The following is a 26137-nucleotide window of genomic DNA, read 5'->3' as shown; positions in this document are numbered from 1 at the left end:
AAGTAGAATCGAAAACATATTTTCAACTAGTTTAAATTTGAAGATTTATATGAATATCCCTTCTCAAATTATTTATTCTCAACTTATCCCTCCCTCTTGTATTTTGCATAATGAGATGATATACATAATATAATATTATATAATGAGAAGAACCCAAAAAATATGCTCAAGTCCATTAATTTTATATTTTAATGATTAATCTTAAATTCTATAAATAAGGATAGCTTAATAAAGGAGTTTAACATAATTTATATAATAAACGGTTAATTTCCTAGGTATAGCAATGGGCTCAATATTAAAGCCCAATTACATGGGACTGGGTTGAGTAAATTAAAACATAAATATAAAAATGACCTCACTCTTTTAGGGTTTCATTTAAATGATATAATTGATGAGAATTAAAATGAAATGATGTGTGATTATGATTGAATATTATAAAAAATTTAAACTGAATAAGTTTGGTTTTTCTTTTTATGTGTTCTTAAATGAGAAAGGCTTAGAATATTAATAAATAAATTATTCTTGGTGGGATTTTTTCTTGATAGAGTATGTTTAGGTGAATGTTGTTATTATTTATGGTAATTTTATTGAATTAGTTTACTGCTGTTCGTGGACAAGCTTGAAGTTCTGCTAAAATGTTCTAAAACTAAACTTACTGAAAAGATCTATTTGAAAATCTGTTTTTGTTAATAATTTGTTTTTACATCTTTACTAAATAAATAAATAAATAAAATGTTTCCATATTTGTCCAATAATTAGTATTCAAATATACTGATTTAAAAAGAAATAATGATATCCACATTTTTCATTTGTCATGACATAATATTAAGAAATAATTTATTTTCTTTATAAAAGTTGAATTAAAAATTTCAACTATAAGGGTGGTTTGAGGAATGTTTTTTTTGGTTTACTTAGGTTTTTTCTTAAAAAAATCTGGTATTAGATTGTTAATATGATAATTAAATTTTCTGATAAAAATTGAGTTTTATCTCAATAACCAAACCTAAAATGAGATGTAATTTGACCAAATTTAAGATATTTCAAATAATCCAAAAAAAAAAAAAAAAAAAAAAAAAAAAAAAAAAAAAGCCTAATGTCAACTATCTGTGTGCCACATGTACGGTTCTGAATCTTTGTTGAAAATATGAAAATGTGTCGCCCAAGGCATCATTTTTGTTTAGAGACATTTTGCACAAATTACTTGGAGATCACGTCTAACAATTAGGTTTCCCATTTTACTATTTTAACACACTCGATCAAGAACTCCTCCATCAGACCTTCAGTACTAACTACCAAAAATGGGTCTAACAAAAACATCCAAGAAAAAAAACCCATCTCATCAAAACAAGAAGAAGATAACCGTCGACCTCGAGCCGCCGACACCAACTCCTTGGCCAAACCTCCCCGGACGACTGCTAAACCTAATTTCCAGGCAACCAACTCTGATGCAACAAATCAGTTTTAACGGTATCAACAAGTCGTGGCAACTGCCAACAAAAACAAAAACCTGTCAATCCGTGTCGTCCTCCATTAATGGATCACTAGCCATTACAAATGACAACAAATCCGACGTCCAATTGATGAACACATTCGGCATAACTATCCGCACAGGTTACCATTGGATTTCCAGGAGGCGAATGAACGACAAGCCATTCGGTTTAATCGGTTTTTCTCACGGATCGGTTATTATTAGGAACAGGAATTGCTTAACTTATGACGCTTTCTATATTTTTATGCTTCCCGGAACTCATATGTATCTTCCAAAACTCGATCCAAACATTCCAACCATGTTCTCTTCATTATCTTCGTCCCCTTATAAACTCCGCCCCGATTTCATAGCGATTGTGTTAACCGGAATCACCCACCCCGCCTTTCTAAGCTACCCTAGAATTCCAACCCTTACTTCGACCCAACAATATAAGTGGACCGAACACGACTCCACCTTGATCGACCCCAACCATCCCGAAGGAGGATACATGAGATTCAACAACGGCGTGTGGTTTCAAAAGAAGTTCTACGGTTTGAGCTCGCAGGGCACTCTCGCCGTGATAGAAGAAGTCGATTCTAGTCTAGCCATCACAAATTTAGGGTCGGGCAGGGCGGTTCCTTCTGTCCCCGCGAAGCATTTTAGGGAATACTTGCTTGAATCGGACGGCGAGATCTTGCTTGTTTTCTTGATATCGAGGAAATCGAAATGGACGGTGGATGATGTGGAGGTTTATCGGCTTGGTTTAACTCGGTTGGGTTGGATGAAGGTGGAGAATTTGGGGGATAGAGCATTGTTTCTTGGGTGTGATGGTTGTTGTATGATGGTTGATAGTAGAAGAGTTGGTTGCAAGAGAAATTGTGTTTATTTTACACATGAACATGATTATGTAAAAGTGGTGGGTAGTATTTGGGAGGTTTATGATATGGGAAATTGTCGGGTTGAACCCGGATGGGTTGAAAATGACCCAAAGGGAGTTGATTCTTTTTGGTTTGAAGTTTGATTGAACTAATTGTGGAATATTACCCAAGTATTGGGATTAATAAAGAAAGGCATTGCTTTGCTTGTGATCGAGTCTTTGTAGAAAATACCAAAACTCAAAAAGGAGATTTTTATCACACACATATATATATATATATATATATATATGAACAAATTAAGATGGACCTTCTTCATTTCATTGAATCAAAAAATCCGCCATGAAAGTAATTAACAACAATCAACGTCTATTCATCTTCATTTACTTGTCCTCTCTCATTTCTCTATCTCTAATTCCATCCTCATCTTGCGCTTTCATAGTCACAAACAACTGTCCATACACAATATGGCCGGCTACTCTAGCCGGTGCAGGCACCCCTCCTCTTCCCACGACTGGCTTTCGTCTCGACTCCGGCCAGACCCTCAAGATCCCATCAACTCCGGGCTGGTCTGGCCGGATATGGGCAAGGACCGGCTGTGCCTTCGATGAGACTACAGGAGTCGGTCTTTGCCAAACAGGAGACTGCGGAAGAAGATTGGAATGCGATGGCATGGGAGCCTCTCCCCCCGCGTCCTTATTCGAGATCACACTCGGCGTCGGCGACCAAAAAGACTTTTACGACGTGAGCATTGTCGACGGTTACAATCTTCCACTTATAGCCGCACCTATTGGCGTTTTTGGCGGCGGATGTAACGCCACGGGTTGCGTTTCTGATATTAACATGGGTTGCCCTAGAGAGCTACAAGTGGTGGATGGGGAAGAGAATGGCGGCGGAGGCGGAGTAGTGGGTTGTAAAAGCGCTTGTGAGGCGTTTGGATTGGATCAGTATTGCTGCAGCGGTGAGTTTGCGAACCCTAATACTTGTAGACCTTCGATTTACTCGTCCATTTTCAAGATGGCTTGTCCTAGAGCTTATAGCTATGCGTTTGATGACGGAACCAGCACTTTTACGTGTAAGGCTTATGATTATGCCATTATATTCTGCCCCACCTACTCCTCCGCCGCCGGCAATTCAAGCTCCTCCGGCAACGGGTGACTGAACCTTACTCCCTTGACCCTTCTTTCTCTAGCTTTATGTGTTGTTTTTAAAAACAAAGAATTATTAATTGTGTTTAAACAGGACTAGATGGTCTGGCGGCGGTGGCGGCGGGGAATCGACAGAACCGGTGATTCAAGACATTAGCCGGAGCAAATTAGAGGGGAAAGTGTCAAAGACTGTTTCCTCGTCCACTCTCGCAATTCCAAAGTTGTTAATTAACTTTATTGTTTTTTTCATTTCATTTAATCTCTCACCTTAAACAAAATATAGTTTTTTATTTTATATAAATATTTTTTATATTTTAACGGCTGAAATTGTGCATTGTACCTAATTATTCAAATTATGTATTTTGTTGGATAAAAATGTTTATTATATTATCAAACCTTCTCATGCGTTAAAGTTGATGTTTTCGTGTTCATGGATATCAACTTTTTCTTTTTTAATTTATTTATTCAAATCAATGGTCTTGTGAGGAAGTATTTGTGTCCGTTTTACACCGATTCTATTTTTTTTTTTAAATATTAATAAATACAAATAAATATATGTGTTGTATATAATGTTCTATGTACATTTAAATAATTATTTTCAGACGAAATGCTGCAGATTAAAATTACGACAAAATTGTTACTCATTAGTCCCATATTTAGATATTGTGTAATTGTGTTGTTACCAAAAAATTATCGTAAACACTAAAAAATAGTGATGTAGTTAGATGTTTGATACATAATAGGCTTGAATCGACTGACTAAACATGATTTCGTTATTAAGATAATTCAAATTTCGATCTAGAATAAAATTATTTATATTTAGAGTTATGTTCTTCCTTTTATATTGTTTGAAAAGCCTAACTATTTAAAAAAAAATGTTCAATAGCAATATTATCAAACAAAATAATTTATACATAAATATTTAAAACTTAATTAAATGTATGACCTAATTACATCATTAATATATTTATTTATTTTTATTATTTTATAAGAGTTAGAATCTTATTTTTTTTATAATAGTATAAACTTTTAATGTAAACTTAAAATAAATGATTAGAGAGTGAATTTGCACATGAGATCTTTTATATCAGTTTTTAGGTACCAAAGTGTTCTTCGCCTCGATTTTTTTTCCTCATTCCCCCTCTTAATTACTCTATCTTCATTTTGTCTACGCTAATTAAGTTAAAATGGTACCGTTTTATCCTTTAGAAGACATTGATACATAAAAATTGGAATAGAGATTTCATTTCGGAAATTTGAGAATGGACGAAGTGATGTACTAATTTCCACACTTTTACAATTTTCAACCATGAAATGAAATGATGTCAAGGAATCTCTTATTTTCTTTCCAAATTTTCAATCTCTATCTTTCCCATCGAACTTAAAATAATTTAGTGAGATTGGTTAGAAATCTTGTCTTAAAAAATAACAGAAAAATATATATACATACGATGTTACAAATAAATAAAAATAAAATAAGATATACGAAGAACAATATCACCGTATTTGATGGTTGATTCGAAGCATGTGTTAAACACATTTCCCTTAAAACAGTTCTACCGTCTCCCCGTGTGCTAGAGCTTATCACAGATGGCTGTCTCCCAGGGTACAACGAATCTAGTAGTGATTCAGCACCGGAATCACTACACAATGAGCTTGATAAAGTACTTGAACTATCACCGGGTTTCAACGGAAAATATCGAGCGAAGAACTCGAAGAACACTCACAAAACAAGAAGAAGACTTTTGGAATTCTAGAGTGAGAAAGAATGAAAATGATTAAGTTGTTTTTTATTAGAGATGAGATGTCTTATATTGTTGAAAATTAAACCATTAAATAAAATCATCATTTGATCCAACGGTTGACATTGTCTGCCTCTTCATTACCTTAATGTTTTTCTCTTCATTATAGAGTAATTGATTGCCAAAACAATTAAGGCATTTACAATTCAATACTAACATTACATGGTTTTCCAATTTGTTAATAATAATATAAATTATCATAACAAATAATAATAATAATAATAATAACAAACTCATGTAAGTTACACTACAAATTAACAACATTTTGTTAATTGGTCATCAAGGCATTTTAGATCAATTAATTTAAATTAATTGATTTAAATTATACATTTGGATCAAATTTCACCATTTAATTCACGTTTGAATTTCATGTGAATTTGATTTGATTTTATTATCCATATTCTAATTTCCATTATTTAATGGAATTTATAGAACTAGTTTAAAAATTCCAACAATCCCCCACATTAATGGAAATTGAAAGATTAACCCGGTGAAAAGTTCAACAATTGAATTCTACATAGGATAGGTAGGTGTAACCCTTTGAACCTTCCCTTGTGAAAGCATATAACTTTACTAGCTGATTAGTAGACTCGATGTCCTTGAACTATTCTGCCTTTTGTGTAAACAATTACACACTTTCACATAAAATTCTCCCTGATACATGTCAAGCTCTCATGGTTGTGTCCGTTTTGGCCATGGAACACGCGCCTGGTTCTGCGAGAGGGTCTAGAATTGAGCCGTGCAATTCTTTCGAAGCGGCCCCACTTCTCCCTCACATAGGTGATCTCTTTGCTCACAAAGAATCATTAAAAGCGACATGTTTATCCTCGTCAAAATATATATTGTTTTGTTATAGGATTAATCCTCAACAATAACTTTCCAAGTCAGTACAATTAGGTTGTCCCATTGAACCTAGTTCTTGGGATCTCCAGTCTGCATAGGTTGGGTTTTCCTTCATACCAACTTATAGTAGGCTGATGTCTCAAAAGACTTCAAACTATCTCTCTATTCAATAATCTGATTAGTGGATCCACAATGTTATCTTTGACTTACATAGTCAAATTTGATAACTCCATTAGAGAGTATAGTATAATGACATTATGTCTAAGACGTGTATGTCTAGACTTGTCACTAACTCTAAGTTTGTCCAATTTCTAATTACTATCATAATAATTAGAAATTTATGTTGGTACATTCTTAGTTAACCTTGGAACATCTTCTAATAAGAAACATAGTCATTCGTACATGCTTATCATTTAATTTTTTATGAAAATATTGTTTACTTGGCTAACTAGTAGACAAAATGTCTTTGAACTATTCTGCCTTCGTGTAAACAATTATATATTTTACATAAAAATATTTTATTTTTCGACATAAGTCAAAAATATAGATTATAACGTTTAATCTATCCATCATAATTTTTTTTTGAAGATTTCCATACGTAGATTGCACTTCTAAGTGTAAACATATTCACTTTAAGACGTAAAGTCTTTCATTTAATAATAGCAATATATCATTTGATAATAACATGATATTTCATTTAGTGCAATTCATATCCTTTATGGATTTAATCATTTTTATCGTAATTTTCAACGATAAAAATATCATACAAAAGACACGTAATGAAATAATTTTCATTGTCTTCATGATATATATAATTGTCACATCCACTTTTTAATAAAAGTATGATCAAATTTTCATATCATTATTATAAAATTTGTTATAAGTCATATCAAGACTTTATAAACTTTCTTTTTCATTTATTTTATAAAATCCTTTTGAAGACATTGGTTCTTCATAGTTTTATGAAAATAATGTCAAAATATGACACGTTTCTTGATTTAAAAATCCTCAAATCTAAAATATCGATTTGAACACCAACTCAGCAAATATAAACAAGACATTTTTTTGTTATTTTATTTCTTTTTATAAAGTTGCGCAACTTTATCTTTTATAGAGAACATATTTCTCTAACAATGAATTATCTTTTTATTTATCATAATATACATAATTATTTTTGTATTATAATCAATAAAAATATTTGCCCCCACATTCGTGTTGGTATCCTTTTTTAAATCACACACATTTGTATGATTTAAATCAATGATTTTATAATCAAGAAATTGTCACACAATTCTTTTACAAATTTCTTTTGTTATACTTATCATACATTGAATAAGATAACTATATTATAAATAGTTAATTGAATAAATCATAATTTCTATACAAGAGATTAGAATGTTTATTCATTTATAAATCATTCTTCACATAATCTCTACATAAGAAATTAAAAATATTTAATCAATTAAAATATTTATTTCAACACTTAATTTCTATAAAAGAAATTAGAATATTTAATCAAATAAATATTCACCATATCACATGATTTCTACAAAAGAAATCATAATGTTTCAATCACCTTTGACCGAAGTCGCTTAAACATTTATTTTCGGTTGCACGTTTGCATCCCGTAATATCGGCACGTTTGCCACATTATTCTCAAATCAAAGAAGACTTTGCTTGTAATTATTTGATTTCAAAATTATCAAATTAAATAAGTCTTAATGATGCAATTGGACAATGTATATCAAGTATCTTATATTAAACCAAAATTAATATATCTATATATATGATATTATATATTATTGCTTCTTTTATTTTAGTCACCACGATGACAAAACAACTATAATATATATAGTCAATAACATAGAAACGTAATCAGATAAATAATATGTCATATATATTATTAAACAAATATATATACAACTTCATTTATCATTAAAAATATCGTTTAAAAAATATATGATAATTAATTAGAATGTTGAACATTTATTTTTAATCAAATATAAAACTAACTAATTATATAAATAAATATTCATGTCATCAATTATTCGTTTCTTAATTAATTAGATGACCTTTAACCTTCTATAACAAATCTTTGTCAATCAAATTTGTGACAAATTTCATAATTATCTATTAAAATAAAAATAGATAGAAAATAAATCTTAATTTATATATGTATAAATTTCTAGATAATCATACTTATTATGAATAACATGAACCATCGTATTATTAGCTAATATGCATGATTTATATTAATAATCAATTAGCACATAATCAAATTAAATATAACTACAAATATATTTCATATCTTAATCGAAGCACTTACATTGCCATGTTTTGAACAATAATCGACGTGAAACGACTATGCATGCTCAAAATAAATCTGAGTAGATTGTTCTCACCGAGACAATTTTTGCGAAGACAATTTCGACTAACATAGTCATGTCTCTTTAAATGCATGATTAGAATAAGTTATAAAACAAATAACTTATTTAATCTCATTATACATATGACCTTTATTTTCTGTCATTATGAATCACATAATTTCTATAGTGCCCCATTTCATTTCATTTAATAATTTTTACACAAGAAATTATAATGATTTTCACATCAATGACTCAAGTCTGATTTCTATAAAGAAATCATTAACTACCTCATTCATCTCCAACATTAATGGATAGAGTCATTTTAACAAGTCTGATTTCTACCAAGAAATCATTGACTACACATTCAACTCATAATTTCTACACAAGAAATTGAAATGGTTTTAATATCAATGACTAGAGTTATTTTGACAAATCTGATTTCTATAAAGAAATTATTGACTACCCCCATTCAACTCATAATTTCTACAAAAGAAATTGGAATGGTTTCAACATAAATGACTAGTGTCATTTTATAACACATCAGATTTCTATGAAAGAAATCATTGGCTCCATTCATCTAATAATTTCTATACAAGAAATTTGAATGGTTCCACCATAAATGACTAGTGTCATTTTATCACGTCCGATTTCTATAAAAGAAATCAACGTAAATGACTAATGTCATTTTATCACGTCTGATTTCTACAAAAGAAATCATCTTATCAGTTGGATTTGAACAGGGGACCTCCCTTCCGTCACGCACCATTGCGTCTGAACTTTGAACCACTGCACCAATGCGCCATTTCATTGTTATACCGCTTTTATGACCTTTTGTCTTCTTTCTAGAGACAACTTATACTTCATATTTTACTACACTCTGTCAACCAATGAATATATACACATTTAAAACGATAACTTATTATCATAATAAAATGTAATATATAAAACAATGTATAAATAAAGATATGTATAAATAAAGATATCATCTCTCTTTATTTATTAAATCATCCTACCATATTCTTATTAATTATATTGCTTAATTAAAAAGAAGGTATATATTATAATTAATTATTTTAAAACTGAAAACCATATGTTTCAATTATAATTAATTTTAACACCATAAATTTTATAAAAATCGAAAGCTAACATATTAGTTACTTTCTTATTTTCATTCATTATTATTAATAATTTTAATAACCAAACAAATCATTAAATAAGATTAGAACAAATTAAATTATTGTGTTCTAATTTATTTTCTATATAACATTTGTATAATGAATATACAAATTAATGTTTCTTGAGAAAATTTTCATATCAAAATATATTAGCTTATAAAACTAAGCTTTAACAGCATAAGAACATATGTGTTAATAATCAAACAAATTTATATGCAATAAAGACTTATTTTTATTTGTTGATTCCTTAAGATGAATCTTTTTCATTTTTTCGAAATGAACATTATCTCTTCCGCAACACCGCGACTCGTATTTCTGAAACATCAAAGACAAAAAATATATTCGATGGTGCAAGCTCTTAAATAACTTAGCACAAAAAAAAACTGTTTTAAGATTGTTAGAAATCTTGTCTTGAAAAATAACAGAAAAATATATATACATACGATGTTACAAATAAATAAAAATAAAATAAGATATACGAAGAACAATATCACCGTATTTGATGGTTGATTCGAGGAATGTGTTAAACACATTTCCCTTAAAACAGTTCCACCGTCTCCCCGTGTGCTAGAGCTTATCACAGATGATTGTCTCTCAGGGTACAACGAATCTAGTAGTGATTCAGCACCGGAATCACTACACAACGAGCTTGATAAAGTACCTGAACTATCACCGGGTTTCAACGGAAAATATCGAGCGAAGAACTCGAAGAACACTCACAAAAACAAGAAGAAGACTTTTGAAATTCTAGAGTGAGAAAGAATGAAAATGATTAAGTTGTTTTTGATTAGAGATGAGAGGTCTTATATTGTTGAAAATTAAACCATTAAATAAAATCATCATTTGATCCAATGGTTGGCCTTGTCTGCCTCTTCATTACCTTAATGTTTTTCTCTTCATTATAGAGTAATTGTTTGTCAAAACAATTAAGTCAATTACAATTCAATACTAACATTAAATGTTTTTCCAATTTGTTAATAATAATATAAATTATCATAACAAATAATAATAATAATAATAACAAACTCACGTAAGTTACACTACAAATTAACAACATTTTGTTAATTGGTCATCAAGGCATTTTAGATCAATTAATTTAAATTAATTGATTTAAATTATACATTTGGATCAAATTTTACCTTTTAATTCACGTTTGAATTTAATGTGAATTTAATTTGATTTTATTATCCATATTCTAATTTTCATTCTTTAATGGAATTTATAGAACTAATTTAAAAATTACAACAAGATTTTCTTACAAATAATTATAATTAACAAGTTGGTTTAATCGCGAAGACTTTATGTATACTTCATGTCAACGGTAGAGCGATTAGTCTTCTTCTTCATCATGCCTCCATCTTCATCTTGTCATTCATCGTTACTCCCATTCTACATCCACCACAGACACTGTGCACGCTATGGCGGACGAATTTCTCTTCAACATCTTAGAAAAGGTTTTGATCAAAGTAACTTCCCCATCCATCGAAAATCTCAGCTTCGCATGGGGTATGAAGTCCGAGCTCAACAAACTCCAAAACACTCTCTCCATAATCAACGCCGTGTTCCTCGATCAGAACGAGCAGAAGACGTTGAATCACCAGGCCAAAGACTGGCTTCACAAGCTACGGGAAGTCGTTTACGATGCCGATGACCTGCTCGACGAAATGTCAACCGAGTCTCTGCGGCGAAACATTGACAAGAAACACGGAAAAACGTTAAAGAGAGTAAGGAACTTATTCTCATGCTCAAACCCTATTGTTTTTCGTTTTAAAATGGGTCGCAAGCTCAGAAATATTAGGAATCACTTGGATCAGATTACGGCTGATTGGAGAAAGTTTCGCTCCAGCGAGATAAATCCATCGAATCTAATTGGGATTGAAGTTAGAGAACAAACGCATTCATATGTAAAAGCATCGGAAATAGTAGGGAGGGAGAATGACAAAAGATCTGTTGTAGAGCAGCTTATTTTAGAAAACTCTACTAATGCTCAAGATAACGTTTCAGTTCTCCCCATTGTTGGTCTGGGTGGCCTTGGAAAGACTACTCTCGTCAAAATGGTGTATAATGATGTAAGGATATCTGAATACTTTGATCTAAAGATGTGGGTCTGTGTTTCAGAGGATTTTAGTCTAAAACAGATCATAGAGAAAATACTCAGATCAACAACTGGTGAGAGGCATGACCACCTTGACATGGACCAGATCCAAATTCATCTACGTACTGTATTGGATTCTAAGAGATATTTACTTGTCTTGGATGATGTTTGGAATGACGATAGAAACAAGTGGACGGAACTAAGGGACCTTCTTGTTAATGGTAGTAGCGGAAGCAAAATCATAGTTACAACCCGGAGTAAGAAGGTTGCAACAATTACGGGCACAGTTCCTGCTTACAATTTGAGTGGACTTTTCGAGGATGATTGCCTCTCTTTGTTTCTAAAATGTGCATTTGGGAGAGACAATGATTTCCATCCTAAACTAGCAAAAATAGGGAAGGATATTGTGAACAAGTGTGGTGGAGTGCCTTTGGCCATCAAAACTTTGGGAAATTTATTGTACAGTAAGACTGACGAGCGACAATGGCTGCAGATTAGGGATAATGAAATTTGGCAAATAGAACAGAAGGAAAATGACATTTTGCCCATATTGAGGTTGAGTTATGATCAAATGCCATCTTCTCTAAGACAATGCTTCACATACTGCTCCACTTTCCCTAAAGGTAGCGAAATTCCAAGAGAGGAATTCATCAACCTGTGGACCGCACAAGGGTTCATTGAAGACGAAGATGTTGGGGATCAATATTTCAATGAGCTAATATCGAAGTTTTGCTTTCAGGACGTTGTGGAAGCATTTGATGGCGATATCGTAGCTTGCCATAACCTTGTGCAAGACTTAGCACAATCAATGGCTGGTGACAGGTGCTCAAGCATAAAGATCGATAGCACCAAAGCAATCTCCGAGGGAACTAGACATGTTTTGTTTCAAGGTGAGGATTCTCAAGGGAAACAAGTCCCCGAGTATTTGCTGAAAACTAGAAAATTGCAAACGTTTAATTATTCTTTCAAAGTTGGTCCCAATGACAAAAACTTTGTCAAAACTGTTTCACTTAGTTTCAGGTGTCTGCGTGTTCTATCCATGAATTATTTGCAAATTGTGGAGTTGCCAAAATCCATTGGTAAATTAAAGCTGTTAAGATACCTTAATCTTAACGACAGCCCCAACCTTACTTCACTTCCTAGATCTATCTGTAAGCTTGTAAACCTGCAGACACTGAGCCTCATTAACTGTGAGAATCTTCAAAGCCTGCCCAAAGATATTAAAAAACTTGTAAATTTGAGAACTCTATATCTGACATCTTTGCAGCAGAATCTTCCAGTGGAGAAACTTCTTTCCCTAGACTCTCTTCAGATTATGTTGCTATACAAATGCTCATGCATCTCATCAATGCTTCCGTCAAGTGGTTTCCAAGTCTTCAGTAATCTTCGAGTATTACGCATTTATGACTGTCCAAGATTAACCAATTTAACCGACAGTATGAAATACCTATCCAATCTCGAGAAGCTGTGGATTTGGAACTGCAAAGAGCTCGACCTGTCTCTTGGAACTGATGTTTTCATGAAAGGACTAACCAGTCTCCGATCATTGATGCTAATGGGACTTCCCAAGTTGTTGACTCTTCCTGAAGGACTCAAAGGAAATGTTGCCAGTAATCTCCATTACTTACTTATATCTGACTGTCAGAATTTGAGGAATTTGCCAGACTGGATCCATGGCTTCACGTCGCTTGTGAATCTGTACATTGAACACTGCCCAAATTTGTTACCTTTACCTGAAGGAGTCGGGCTACTCAGTGCAAAATTGAAAATTACAGGGTGTCCATTGGTGAATGTGAATGGTTACGCATAAAACCTTCAAAGTATTTTCTAATTTTGATATCCTCCCTTAAACTATGAAAACCCTTTTAATCTCAACCATTTTTCTCCACCCTTTAGAGATTTTAACAAAATTTTCTTTTGTTAAATATTGGTATGGAAGAAATAGTTCTGATCAAAAGGCTTTTATAAAAAAAAATTAGTTTAAGGTTGATATCAAAATTGACCAATATTTTGTTGGCTTATTATGAGTTTACTTCATATTCTTCCATTCTCTTAGAGAGTAAGCTCAAGTCACTATTTTGTTTTATGAAAATTGTCATGAAGATTCGAAACTTTGAGCTCTACCATTGAGCTACAGGAGTCTTCTTGATCATGAAGTCACTAGAAAACATTAGTTCTTTATGATATTTCATTGCTTGTATATACAATATACACAGGATTATGTATTATAATTATTGGAGACAATTGAAAAGGAAGCATCATCAACATTTGTGGTGGTTGGTTAATTATGTTGACAACATTTTCCTTTATTAATAGCCTGTCTATGTTTAAGATTGAACATGATTTGTTTTCTCTCCATTCTTTGTTGTATGAGATTGAAACATTTGAACATATTTTATACTTAGATGCTCATGGGTTGTGTAGCTGGACAAAATTGGAGATTGTTTGATATTTTTATTCAATGAATGGCACTTGTAGACTCAACTGATCATTTTGAAGGCTGGAAAACCAAGAATTGAATTGCAACAGCAGACAGGTATGGTTTTAAGAAAATATTTAGATGTTTTATTCTTTTCATGAAACAATAGATTGGATATGATGTTCAAATATGTTGTTCCAAATGATATGTTTAATTAGAGAAATGATTGGGAGAGAGAATGGGGGAGGGAATGATGCCGCTAATGTAGTCCCTCAAATTCCCTCGCTCTATCATTTCTCGTTTCATTATGTACCACCTTCACAAAAATTAATTATTTTAAAAAATAAGTTAAAAGTAATGAAGAGAGAAAGAAAAATTCATATATTTTGTAAAGGTGGTACAAAGTGGAACATAAATTTTGAAATAACCGATCTTATCTCGTTCGTCCGTCAATTCAATTTTTTCGTCGAATAATTTAGTTGTACTAAATTCAATATTCATAACCGATTTTATATTAATACAAAAATTCGATTAGTTAGATAGTATATGAAATATGATTGGTTTATCAAAAGACTAATGATGTCCGATGAAAAGAAAAGGTGTCCCTACACATAAGTTTATTTGGTATTGTATTTAATTCTGTGAATTAAGTTGAGTATTTAATACTTCTTTTAAAATAATACAGGTTGAGATGCTTAAAATATCAATTAAAAGTTTGAAATAAGATTACTAAAAACGTCATAATTAAAGGGACTTATTAAACCATAGAAATAAACCTTAGATTTAAAAAATATTATTTAATTAGGTAGATTTGATCCATTACTATATATTATTTAATATTAACTACCAAGCACAATTCATTTTTAAGTGGACTAGCATTTCATCAACTATATATATAATATATGTGTTGAAAACGTCACATTAATATTACATACTGCATGCTTGATTTATAAATTAAGTGAAGATTATTTAGAATTAAAGTGTTCATTAATTTTCATATAAGATATTTTAATTAGAGAATTGCCGGCCGGCCCCAAGTGACGATTCGGCTATATATAGGGACACACAATTATATACATATTTTTGTTTATTCCAAGAGTCACGGAAATTAATTAATTAAATCAATTATTTCCTAAATATATTTTAAAATATGTTTTAAGACCTTCGTGTCATACGCACTGTGATTGTGATGATGTAACGTTTGAAATTTAATTTATAATTAGCTCATGTCATATTCTTTATTATTTACACTATTTTATCAATGTGTTTGTATATCCCCGTGAAATTTCCAAGCTTGGCAATATCCCTTGCATATATAATAATACATTGTTACAAGTTCATTTAATTTTTTATTTTATTTTAGAAAGCTAACCCAGTTTTTACGATGATACTTTTACCTCAATTTTAAACATAGAGACAATACTAAATAACTTATAATGTTTACTATATAAATATATATAGCCAAAAGGAAATTTAATGAAGTGGGACATACCAATAAGATGAGAAGTCGTACAAATTTGATTTAATACATAATAACTCTTCATCCGGTAATAAAAAATAATGATAATTATTAAGATGTTTTTAAATCATAAGAATAATAATTATGTTGTCAAATAAAACATAATTTGTAAGTTGATATTGGTGGTCGAAACAAGGACGGTTTCGGATTTGAATTATTGTAATGTATGATTATTTAAAATAAAAAAAAAATTATAGATGAGTATTTTTTTTTTAAAAAAAGATTTAAAATCTATTAAAATATAATAAAAAAATAATAGTTTAAAATAGAATTTATATTTTTTTTATTATTATTTTTAAATAAATTGAATAGTTATGATTAATCCTGTACAGTTTTAATTTTTATAAAAATTACTTATTCAAACCCAATTTTGAGAGAGAGAATTCTAAAGCCAAATATTACCCACTTTTAAATTAAGATGTAAATCTACTTTATATTGGTTGTTCAACTCTCAATTTTACATATTATATAGATATAAAAAAAATAAGAAACAGATAAGGACACTATTCCTTTAAGTTAAAAATAATATTTATAAGTAAGCATCCTAATTACAAAATAAAATATTTTTCAAGGAGGGGTTATTTTATTATAATCATTATATTAATCTTTTAAAATTTGTTAAAATATAAAATAATGTATTTTGCATTGAATAAAAAATTATGATTAATTAAAAAGGTTTTTTAGGTAACTTATATATTTTCAAAAAAATCAGCAACAGTTGTTCACTAATTCTACATTTTTATAAGATTAATCAAGGATATGATTCTAAATAGCCTTTGAAATGTTATAATTACAATTTAAATTAGAAGTGAATAAAAATTACAACTTTTAAAATCAATTAAATAAATATATATGAATTCACACAATTAATTATACAAATGTTACAATAACCACATGGAACAATTACAAACCCCAAATCAATAGATTTTTTTTTTCATCTGGTTAACTTGATTTCTATAAATTTCCCATATATAAATAAAAAAAGCAACGAAAAAACTGTATCTCCGATCGATCGCATCTTTAATTATTTTGTATTAATTAATTTGTTTATTATTAATGCGATGAGGAGATGAGTAGCGTCTGGGCGGCGGCGAGTTGATCCATGAGTGATAAAACGCGAGTACGATACTCCCTTGCCTGATCGACGGCTTCGGCTTCAAGCTCGCCGAGTTGCGAACAGAGCCGCTCCTCTGCGTCCTCCGCCACCCGAAGCCGCCGTGAAGTCCGCTCCAGCTCCGCCCTCATCTTCTCCTCTCTCTCTACACTCTTCTTCAATTCCTTTTCCAATTCCTCGTTCCTCCTCATCAACACCACCTCCATTTCCGAACCCATTTTTATTTAGAAATAATAATAATAATAATAATAATAATAATAAAAAAATGGAAACAATCTTTATATATATATATAGGCAAGGCAAGGCAATATATTAGTCCAGGTTCAATGTATCTAGGAAGCCTCTCGCTCTTTACTTTTACTCTGTTGTTATTTTATATTTTTATTTAACATATATCTTCATTCAGAAATGATAATGAGATAAATTTGAAAGAGCATTGATTATTAATTTATTAGTAATGTTTTATTTTTAAAATAAAATAATATTATAATTAACAATTTGAATAAATATAAAAATCATATTAGTATTAAACAATAAAATATATATATATATAATTATTTAATGTGTGAGGGTAGCTTGAAAAGAAAGAAAGAAACAATCAAAGTAATAAAATTAATTTAAAACCCGACCCTAAACAAACTTACTCCTATGGAGAAGAAGAGCCGTTTGTCTTGAGTCAATTGTACGTAAATGTTGTCCTCTTATATATCAAAAACATTTTATTTTATTCTTTTTATAAATATATATCTAAACACAAAAAATAATTCAATATTTTAGAATCCCAAAAACAAGTAAATGAATAACCACCTTTTATTTATTATTCAAATAAATGTCTGGTTCAATGCTGACAATTTGTCAATTTTACACGGGAAAGGATTTTAGAGTGAAATTTCCTCTTGGAATTTTGAAAATCATCTCTTCTAGAATTTCCTTCTTTCTCACTTTAAAATTAAAATCTTTTAATTTAAACAACTAATTCTTCATTTTTTTTATATCTGTCTCGTCGATTTCAATGAGCTTCCCTTCTATTTTGAATTTATTTATATAATCAAATTTAATCCAATCCTATTCCGACTTTATATATATATATATAAAAAAAAGTCAATTGAAAACAATAAATTTTTAATAATTTATATATATATATATATATATATATATATATATATATAATAAATCATCAATTACGACAGCCACTTGACATTGAATTTGATGTATAACGTGTTTGGAGTTTAAGAACTTCACACGCTTCCTTCTTTCTTTATTTTGACCAATACCACATCTTGGAGCTTCTTTGACATGTATATATATATATATATATATATGAATTTGTTTTCACATTATTTCAATACTAATGTATTTCATTAAGTTATTAATTATTAAACTAAAACTGATAATATTGTTATTATACATTTTTAATCATGTCAGATTATATATATATATATATATAATGTGATTTTTTTTTACTTTATTTAATATATATATATTTTTAAAGTTAGTATTCAGATTTATTTATAGATCTTGTTATTATTAAAAAGGTATAACAACTATAATTATAATAAAGTTATAATTAGATAATACAAATATATGTAATACGAAGAAATCAGACTCCCAATATAAATATACTATATATATTAATTAATTGTTTTTATTTTCAAACATACAACTTTCAAAGAATGTGACGTGTGACGGACTCACATCTGTGAATAAAATTTCGTTGGCATAGTTTGATTTAACTTAGGGGCGAATTTATTTACTAATTATCTTTCAGTGTGTGTTTGATAAAAAAAAAAAGAAGTAAATCTTTCAGTTTATTTTTGTTTTATTTTTACCTTATTTAAAGTTTTTCTAACTTATTCAGTCTCAACTAATTAATAAAACAAATCAAATAGCTAGTTATATTATTATTTAATTTTTTAATATTATTAATGATTGCGTGTTGAATTTAATCCAACTGTGATATATATGTCCGAACCCTTTTCGGTCCTACCCACATTTCAAACAAATTTTCCCAAACTACCCACCTTTTCATTCCCATTCCCAAACTACCCACCTTCTCTCTCTACAATATTAATTAACTCATTAATTAACTCACTCTCTATCTTAACCCACTAATTAACTCTCTCTCTAAACCCATTAATTAACTCCACTCTCTCTCTTTCAACTATTAATTAATATCTCACTTTTAAACTATTAATTAATTCAATTAAAATATATTATATAAATATTAAAATAAAATAACACATATGTTTTATTTTTATTTAAATCTATAAATATAATATATAGTTCAACTTAAATACACTAAATTAAATAATTTAAATAGCTATTATAAATTAAAATAAAATAGAATACATTATATAAACGGAAACTTGAAATAAAATATATTACATAAACATTAAAATGAAATACATTACATCACAATAAAATACATAACATAAACATTACAATAAAATAAAATACATAATAAATATTAATCACGTTCAATATGTTGGGGAAAACCCTGACAGAACCACAAAAGAAGAAAACAAAATAATGAACACTAACAGAATTTGATAACGGAGTTCGGCCAAAATGTTGCCTACGTCTCCGAGCACTAAGGCTATCAATTAATAAGGAAGAAGAGATACAAATTTGGGTGCAATAAACCAAAGATGGGAGAGTTTCTTTTATACACTAAGAAACTTCCCCAACTCCCATCATCTTCCGATGTGGGATTTCTGCTAATTGTGAATATAGTTTCTTTTATATACTAAGAAACTTCTTTCACTCCCATTATCTTCCGATGTGGGATTCTAATTGTGCCAAAAACAACAAATCTCCACCTTGGCACAATATCCAAATACTAATTCTTCAATATTAAAAATAGTCCTTCAGTGCTTCCAATTGGCGCTCTTCAGCGCCGACTCAAACGCGGAAGATGTTTACCAAATCTAAACAATTAGATTTGGTTTTCCCCATGTCTTTCATCTCGAACTCTTTACCCAATTGAACCTTCAACTTGTCAACTTCATATTGGCTCTTTGATGCTATCAACATATCATCAACGTACAAGAGTAGATAGATGTAAGACTCATCTTGCAATTTGCGCAAATACACACATGAACTGAATCTGCTTCTTGTGTACTTGTGCTCCATCATAAACTTGTCAAGTCGCTTGTACCATTGTCTCGACGATTGCTTCAACCTGTACAATGATCTATTCAACTTGCAAACCCAATTTTCTTTATCAGCAACTTTGAATCCATCTGGTTGATAAATGTAGATTTCCTCATTCAAATGACCGTGTATGTCTGCGGTCTTCACATCTGGTTGAGCTAGCTCCAAATTCATCTGCGCTACCAAGGCCAACAAAATTCTAATGGAAGAGTGTTTAACAACATGAGAAAGTACCTCATTATAATCACCTCCTTCCTTCTGAGCGTAGTCTTTAACTACCAATTTTTCCTTGTAGCGGACATCAAATTTTTCGGAAAATCCTTCTTTCTTAGCAAAGATCCATTTACCACCAATAGCCTTCTTCCCTTTTCGTAGATGCGTCAACTTGCATGTCTCATTCTTCTGAATAGATTGCATCTCATCTTCCATAACACCTCTCCTTTTTCCATTTTCAGTACTTCGACTGACATCTGGAAAAGTGGATGGAACATCATCTACGACTAGAAGTGCATAAGCCGCCATGTCAACAAACCGACCTGGTTTTTGAATAACTCGTCTTGGCCTATTAACAACAATTGATTCACTTTGTTCTGAAGGTTCTTGGGTCAGAACCTCTTCCTCATTTAACTCTTCGTCTGTCGTCGGAGAGTCACTTCTAGTTGGGCTCATCTTTATCTGCTCAAACTCCACCTGTTGCGGAGTACAATCAATTTTGTCTGGTGTTACCTTATTCAACATTGAATAATCATCAAAAGTAACATCTCTACTGATAATGGTTTTCTTTGCATCCAAACACCAGAGGCGATACTCTTTAACTCCCGTAGTAAATCCCATAAAAAGAGCCTTCTTTCCTCGTGGATCCAACTTTGATTCAGCTACATGATAATATGCAGTAGAACCAAAAATATGCAAAGAATCATAATCAGTTGCAGGTTTTCCAGACCATACCTCTAATGGAGTCTTGCCACCAAGTGCAGATGATGGTAGGCGATTTACCAAATGTTGAGCGTATGACACAGCTTCTGCCCAAAATTTCCTGTCTAACCCAGCATTAGACAACATACATCGAACTTTCTCCACCAATGTCCTGTTCATACGTTCCGATACTCCATTCTGCTGTGGTGTTTTTCTAACTGTGAAGTGTCGAACTATGCCACACTCTTGGCATAACTTCTGGAATGGATCATTCTTGTATTCTCCACCGTTATCAGTCCGGAGAACTTTGATCTTTCTTCCTGTCTCGTCTTCAACTTGAGTTTTCCATTTAAGAAAAATCTCAAACACTTCACCTTTGTTCTTCATAGTAAACACCCATACTCTTCTGGAAAAATCGTCAACAAAAGTAACAAAATAATGTCTACCTCCAAGAGAAGGAGTCTTGGCAGGTCCCCAGACATCTGAGTGCACATATTCCAAAATACCCTTGGTATTATGCATAGCAGTGCCAAATTTTACTCGCCTTTGTTTTCCCATAATACAATATTCACAAAAATCTAACTTACAAACTTTTGTACCTTTCAACAATCCTTGCTTGACAAGAGTTTGTATAGATTTCTCACCAGCGTGCCCCAATCGCATATGCCATAGCTTTGTTGCCTCTAACTCTTTACTGCTCCCGGAAGTTGATACACATGATGTCCCATTTACTGTACTACCTTGATAATAATACAAATTATTACTCTTCCTGATAGCTTTCAACATCACTAGCGCTCCAGATATTACCTTAAGAACTCCATTTTCCAATTTCACATGCAGGCCTTTCGACTCCAAGGCCCCCAAAGAAATGAGATTCTTTTTCATATTCGGTATGTACCGAACATCTCTAATAATTCTGGTGGATCCGTCATCATTCCTCAGCTTGATTGAACCTATCCCCTTTATTTTACATGTATTAGCATCTCCCATGTAAACAACTCCACCATCTAGCTCCTTAAAGTCAAAGAACCATTTTCGAACTGGTGTCATATGATAAGTGCAGGCTGAGTCCAATATCCACGCATCAGGATGTGATATTGTGTGTGACATCGATAAAGAGTATTCTGAATCTGCATCACCTTTGTTTTCTGCAACATTCGCATCTTCAGAATCTTTCTCTTTTCTTCTTCAACTTTGGGCAGTTAATCTTCCAATGTCCTTTCTCACGACAGAAAGCACATTCATCTTTGGCAACTCTACTTTCAGATCTTCTTCCTTTCCCTTTTGATTTGCTCTGCTGACGGCCCCTGACCATCAATGCTTCATCTGCTGTATCTACTTTGCTTTTCCTTTTATCCTGCTTTCTCAATTCATGACTATATAAAGCAGAACTTACAGCATCAAGAGAAATATTTCCCTTCCCATGAAGTAACGTTGTTTCTAAGTGTTCAAATTCATCAGGAAGGGACGATAGCAACATCAAAGCCAAGTCTTCATCCTCAAACCTAACGTCAAGGTTTAACAAATCCGCTACTAACTGATTAAACTTAGTTATATGCTCATTCATCGTAGTACCTGATTGGTATTCAAACCGGAACAGTCGCTTCTTCATAAGGAGCTTATTCTGACCACTCTTCTTCAGAAACTTGTCCTCCAATGCTTGCCACAGCTTCTGTGCAGAAGTTTCATTCTTCACAGCATACTTCTGCTCTCTGGACAGGCACGACCGAATTGTTCCGCACGCCAATCGATTCATGATACTCCACTCTTTTTCTTCTATACCATCTGGCTTTCCGACCTCAATAGCAACATCTAGACCCTGCTGAAAAAGACAATCTAGAACCTCACCTTGCCACATGCCGAAATGCCCAGTTCCATCAAAGATCTCCACCGCAAACTTCAAATTCGACATCGGTGTCCTCGTCCAGGATGACGAAGGAGTTGACGCCCCTTTTGAAGACTCCACCATGCCAAGGACGAACCTTCGGCTCTGATACCACTTGTTGGGGAAAACCCTGACAGAACCACAAAAGAAGAAAACAAAATAATGAACACTAACAGAATTTGATAACGGAGTTCGGCCAAAATGTTGCCTACGTCTCCGAGCACTAAGGCTATCAATTAATAAGGAAGAAGAGATACAAATTTGGGTGCAATAAACCAAAGATGGGAGAGTTTCTTTTATACACTAAGAAACTTCCCCAACTCCCATCATCTTCCGATGTGGGATTTCTGCTAATTGTGAATATAGTTTCTTTTATATACTAAGAAACTTCTTTCACTCCCATTATCTTCCGATGTGGGATTCTAATTGTGCCAAAAACAACACAATATACAATAGAATGCATATTTTATCTTTATAATTCAATTTTATGATATCTACTTCATTTTCCACAAGAGCAAAAACCTCTATATAAATTCACATTATGTTTGTTATCACCCTTCCAATATCCATTTATGGTTCTGTATTGTGCAGTAACGATTTCGAAGACTTCTCTTTGTTCATTGTATGGAATAACCTTGTGTGATGATGTTTTTTTTCAACAGTTTCAAATAATTCTCTTGACCTTTGACAATAAGTTTGACCATTTTGAAGGTCATTAAACGTCGCAGTTTCAAATATAAAAAAAATTGAATTATAAAGATAAAATATGCATTTTATTGTATATTGAACGTGATTAATATTTATTATGTATTTTATTTTATTGTAATGTTTATGTTATGTATTTTATTGTGATGTAATGTATTTTATTTTAATGTTTATGTAATATATTTTATTTCAAGTTCCCGTTTATGTAATGTATTCTATTTTATTTTAATTTATAATAGCTATTTAAATTATTTAATTTAGTGTATTTAATTTGAACTATATATATTATATTTATAGATTAAAATAAAAATAAAACATATGTGTTATTTTATTTTAATATTTATATAATATATTTTAATTGAATTAATTAATAGTTTAAAAGTGAGGATATTAATTAATAGTTGAAAGAGAGAGATGAGTTAATTAATGGGTTGAGAGAGAGAGTTAATTAGTGGGTTAAGATAGAGAGTGAGTTAATTAATGGGTTGATTAATGATTTAGAGAGAGAAAGGTGGGTAGTTTGGGAATGTGAATGAAAATGTGGGTAGTTTGGGAAAAATTGTTTGAAATGTGGGTAAGACAAGAAATGGTTCATATATGCCCCACGACCCTAACTTGTTATGATTTCTAGAATACATGATAACATACATTAATTAGGACCTTGTTTTTATGAAATAACCTCTACTTATTTAATGACCATTCAAATTTTAAAATATTATAACATATTAAATATATATAAACTATGATTTATTCACCAGAATAAACACGATCCCACAATTGTGAATATTAATAATATTATTATTCATTTAAAATAAAGAGAAACAAATTTAAAATCATATAAAATGTTAAATTAAAACCATATTTACTTAAATTATATCATTTACTACAAAATTATAAATTTATAATCTTCTAATTATATTTTTATCCAAATATTAATAAAAATTAATACCTTTCAATGTGTCATAATATTTTTATCCAAATATTAATATCATATACCAAACCGCCCTATGGTTTTGTTTGGACTCTTTAAATGAAAATGTCATAATAATAAAGTATCCAAGATTTTTTTTTTATCATTATACAAATAAAATAATTAACCTAATAAATAGAATTATAAGTTGAGTTGGTGTTTTAAAGGTTGAAAAAAACAAAATATATATTAAAAGAGAAAAAAAATTACATAAGTGGGCTATATCCTTAAGGTGGGTCTCAGTCTACCTATCTCATATTTCATATCTCAGGGACAATACCGGACTTAAAAATGTTTTATCGGGTCCAAATACATATAAATAGTAATGTAGTATTTTTTTTGCGATTAAATAAATGTATTTTTTTAATTAAAATTTTATTCGGTAATTACATAAAAATACTAAAAAACACAATTACAAAATACTAATAAGCACAATTACTAAATTATTCTTGTCCATTAGTCGGTACAAAAGAAGACAAATTTATTCTACGAGATTCCATTTGTTGAAAATATTGCAATATTGACTCATTTTCAATTGTTGAGAAAATATCTTTATCAACATATACAACTAAACTATCATTCATCCATTCATCTCCCATTCGATTACGCAAATCAGTCTTCACAGTCTTCATTACAGAAAAAACTCTTTCAACGGATGCAGTTGCAACTTGTAAAACTAAAGTCAACTCTATCAATATATAAACCAATGAAAAGAATATATGTTTTTCTGTTGCAACCAATTTCTGAGCAAGAATTCCCAAGTCTTCAATTGAAGAAAATTGAGGATCATCCCGCAAATTAAATAAGTAAGCCCGAAATTGTTGTTCCAAAAATAAATAATCACTGTCTGTGAAATCTTCGGGATAAAGTTTGGCAAGACGAATGAGTTTACGAATATCAAATTGGGAGAATGAATTCTGGGATGAAGACATGATATGCAGTCAAGTAATTATGTATTAACTTCTGAAAAACGATTATTCATTTCTTGCATAATCAAGTCAACAACCTAGCATTAAATAATAAATAATAACTATTAATAGATAAGAAATAATTTTTATTATACCTGACAAAAGATTTTCACACGATAATGATGAAGATTAGTGATGAATGAGTTCCCCTTTTTCTCTCCGCTTACCATTGCTATCAATTATCATATGCTCATTCATATCAAGTATTGAGATCGAGTATAATTGACAAAAATTGTTAACTTGGTCCAAAATATCATGCCATTCATCTTCTCTAAATTTTTGTAATTGATTTTTCTAACTCGCAATCAATGACATGGTTTGAACTATATTTTGATCTCCTCTTTGTAGGCAAAGTGACAACTCACTTATAATTCCCAATAAATTTTTCATCAAATGCAACACAAAAACAAATTCATAAAAAACTAACTATATAAAAAAATATGAAAATCTAATTTAATAGATTTCAGCCTACTTTTATGAGAATAAAAATATATATATATATATAAGAAAAAAAATACAAAAATGTAATAAACATATATTATCAAGTGAATATACACTCGAGATTACGATTATAGAATATTAATGCATATAAAAATAATATATCAAATTCTTTATTTAAATATCGAATCAAAGCAATAGTTATTAATTATATTGAAATAAATAAAAAATAATGTATAATTATAAATATTTGTATATTAAAAAATAAAATATTAATAA

General features: G+C 30.7%; 3 protein-coding genes across 3 annotated transcripts; 2 read left to right on the top strand and 1 right to left on the bottom strand.

The window, feature by feature from the left end:
• The first annotated feature begins 2651 nt into the window (after positions 1–2651).
• On the top strand, positions 2652–3908 carry LOC124929315 (pathogenesis-related thaumatin-like protein 3.5). The gene is made up of 2 exons (XM_047469645.1): positions 2652–3497; positions 3586–3908. The coding sequence occupies exons 1-2, from the start codon at positions 2686–2688 to the stop codon at positions 3761–3763; spliced, it is 990 nt and encodes a 329-aa protein (XP_047325601.1). The 5' UTR covers positions 2652–2685; the 3' UTR covers positions 3764–3908.
• A 7142-nt stretch (positions 3909–11050) lies between these two features.
• On the top strand, positions 11051–14131 carry LOC124929314 (putative disease resistance protein RGA3). Its single transcript, XM_047469644.1, has one exon. The coding sequence runs from the start codon at positions 11096–11098 to the stop codon at positions 13580–13582; it is 2487 nt and encodes an 828-aa protein (XP_047325600.1). The 5' UTR covers positions 11051–11095; the 3' UTR covers positions 13583–14131.
• Positions 14132–16494: 2363 nt separating this feature from the next.
• Positions 16495–17099, bottom strand: LOC124932918 (protein RESPONSE TO LOW SULFUR 3-like). The gene has a single exon (XM_047473629.1). The coding sequence runs from the start codon at positions 17040–17042 to the stop codon at positions 16764–16766; it is 279 nt and encodes a 92-aa protein (XP_047329585.1). The 5' UTR covers positions 17043–17099; the 3' UTR covers positions 16495–16763.
• Between the last annotated feature and the right edge of the window lie 9038 nt (positions 17100–26137).

The sequence above is a fragment of the Impatiens glandulifera genome, chromosome 3, assembly GCF_907164915.1.
Source record: "Impatiens glandulifera chromosome 3, dImpGla2.1, whole genome shotgun sequence".
Classification (NCBI taxonomy): Eukaryota; Viridiplantae; Streptophyta; class Magnoliopsida; order Ericales; family Balsaminaceae; genus Impatiens; species Impatiens glandulifera.
This window is presented reverse-complemented; position numbering and strand designations above follow the sequence as displayed.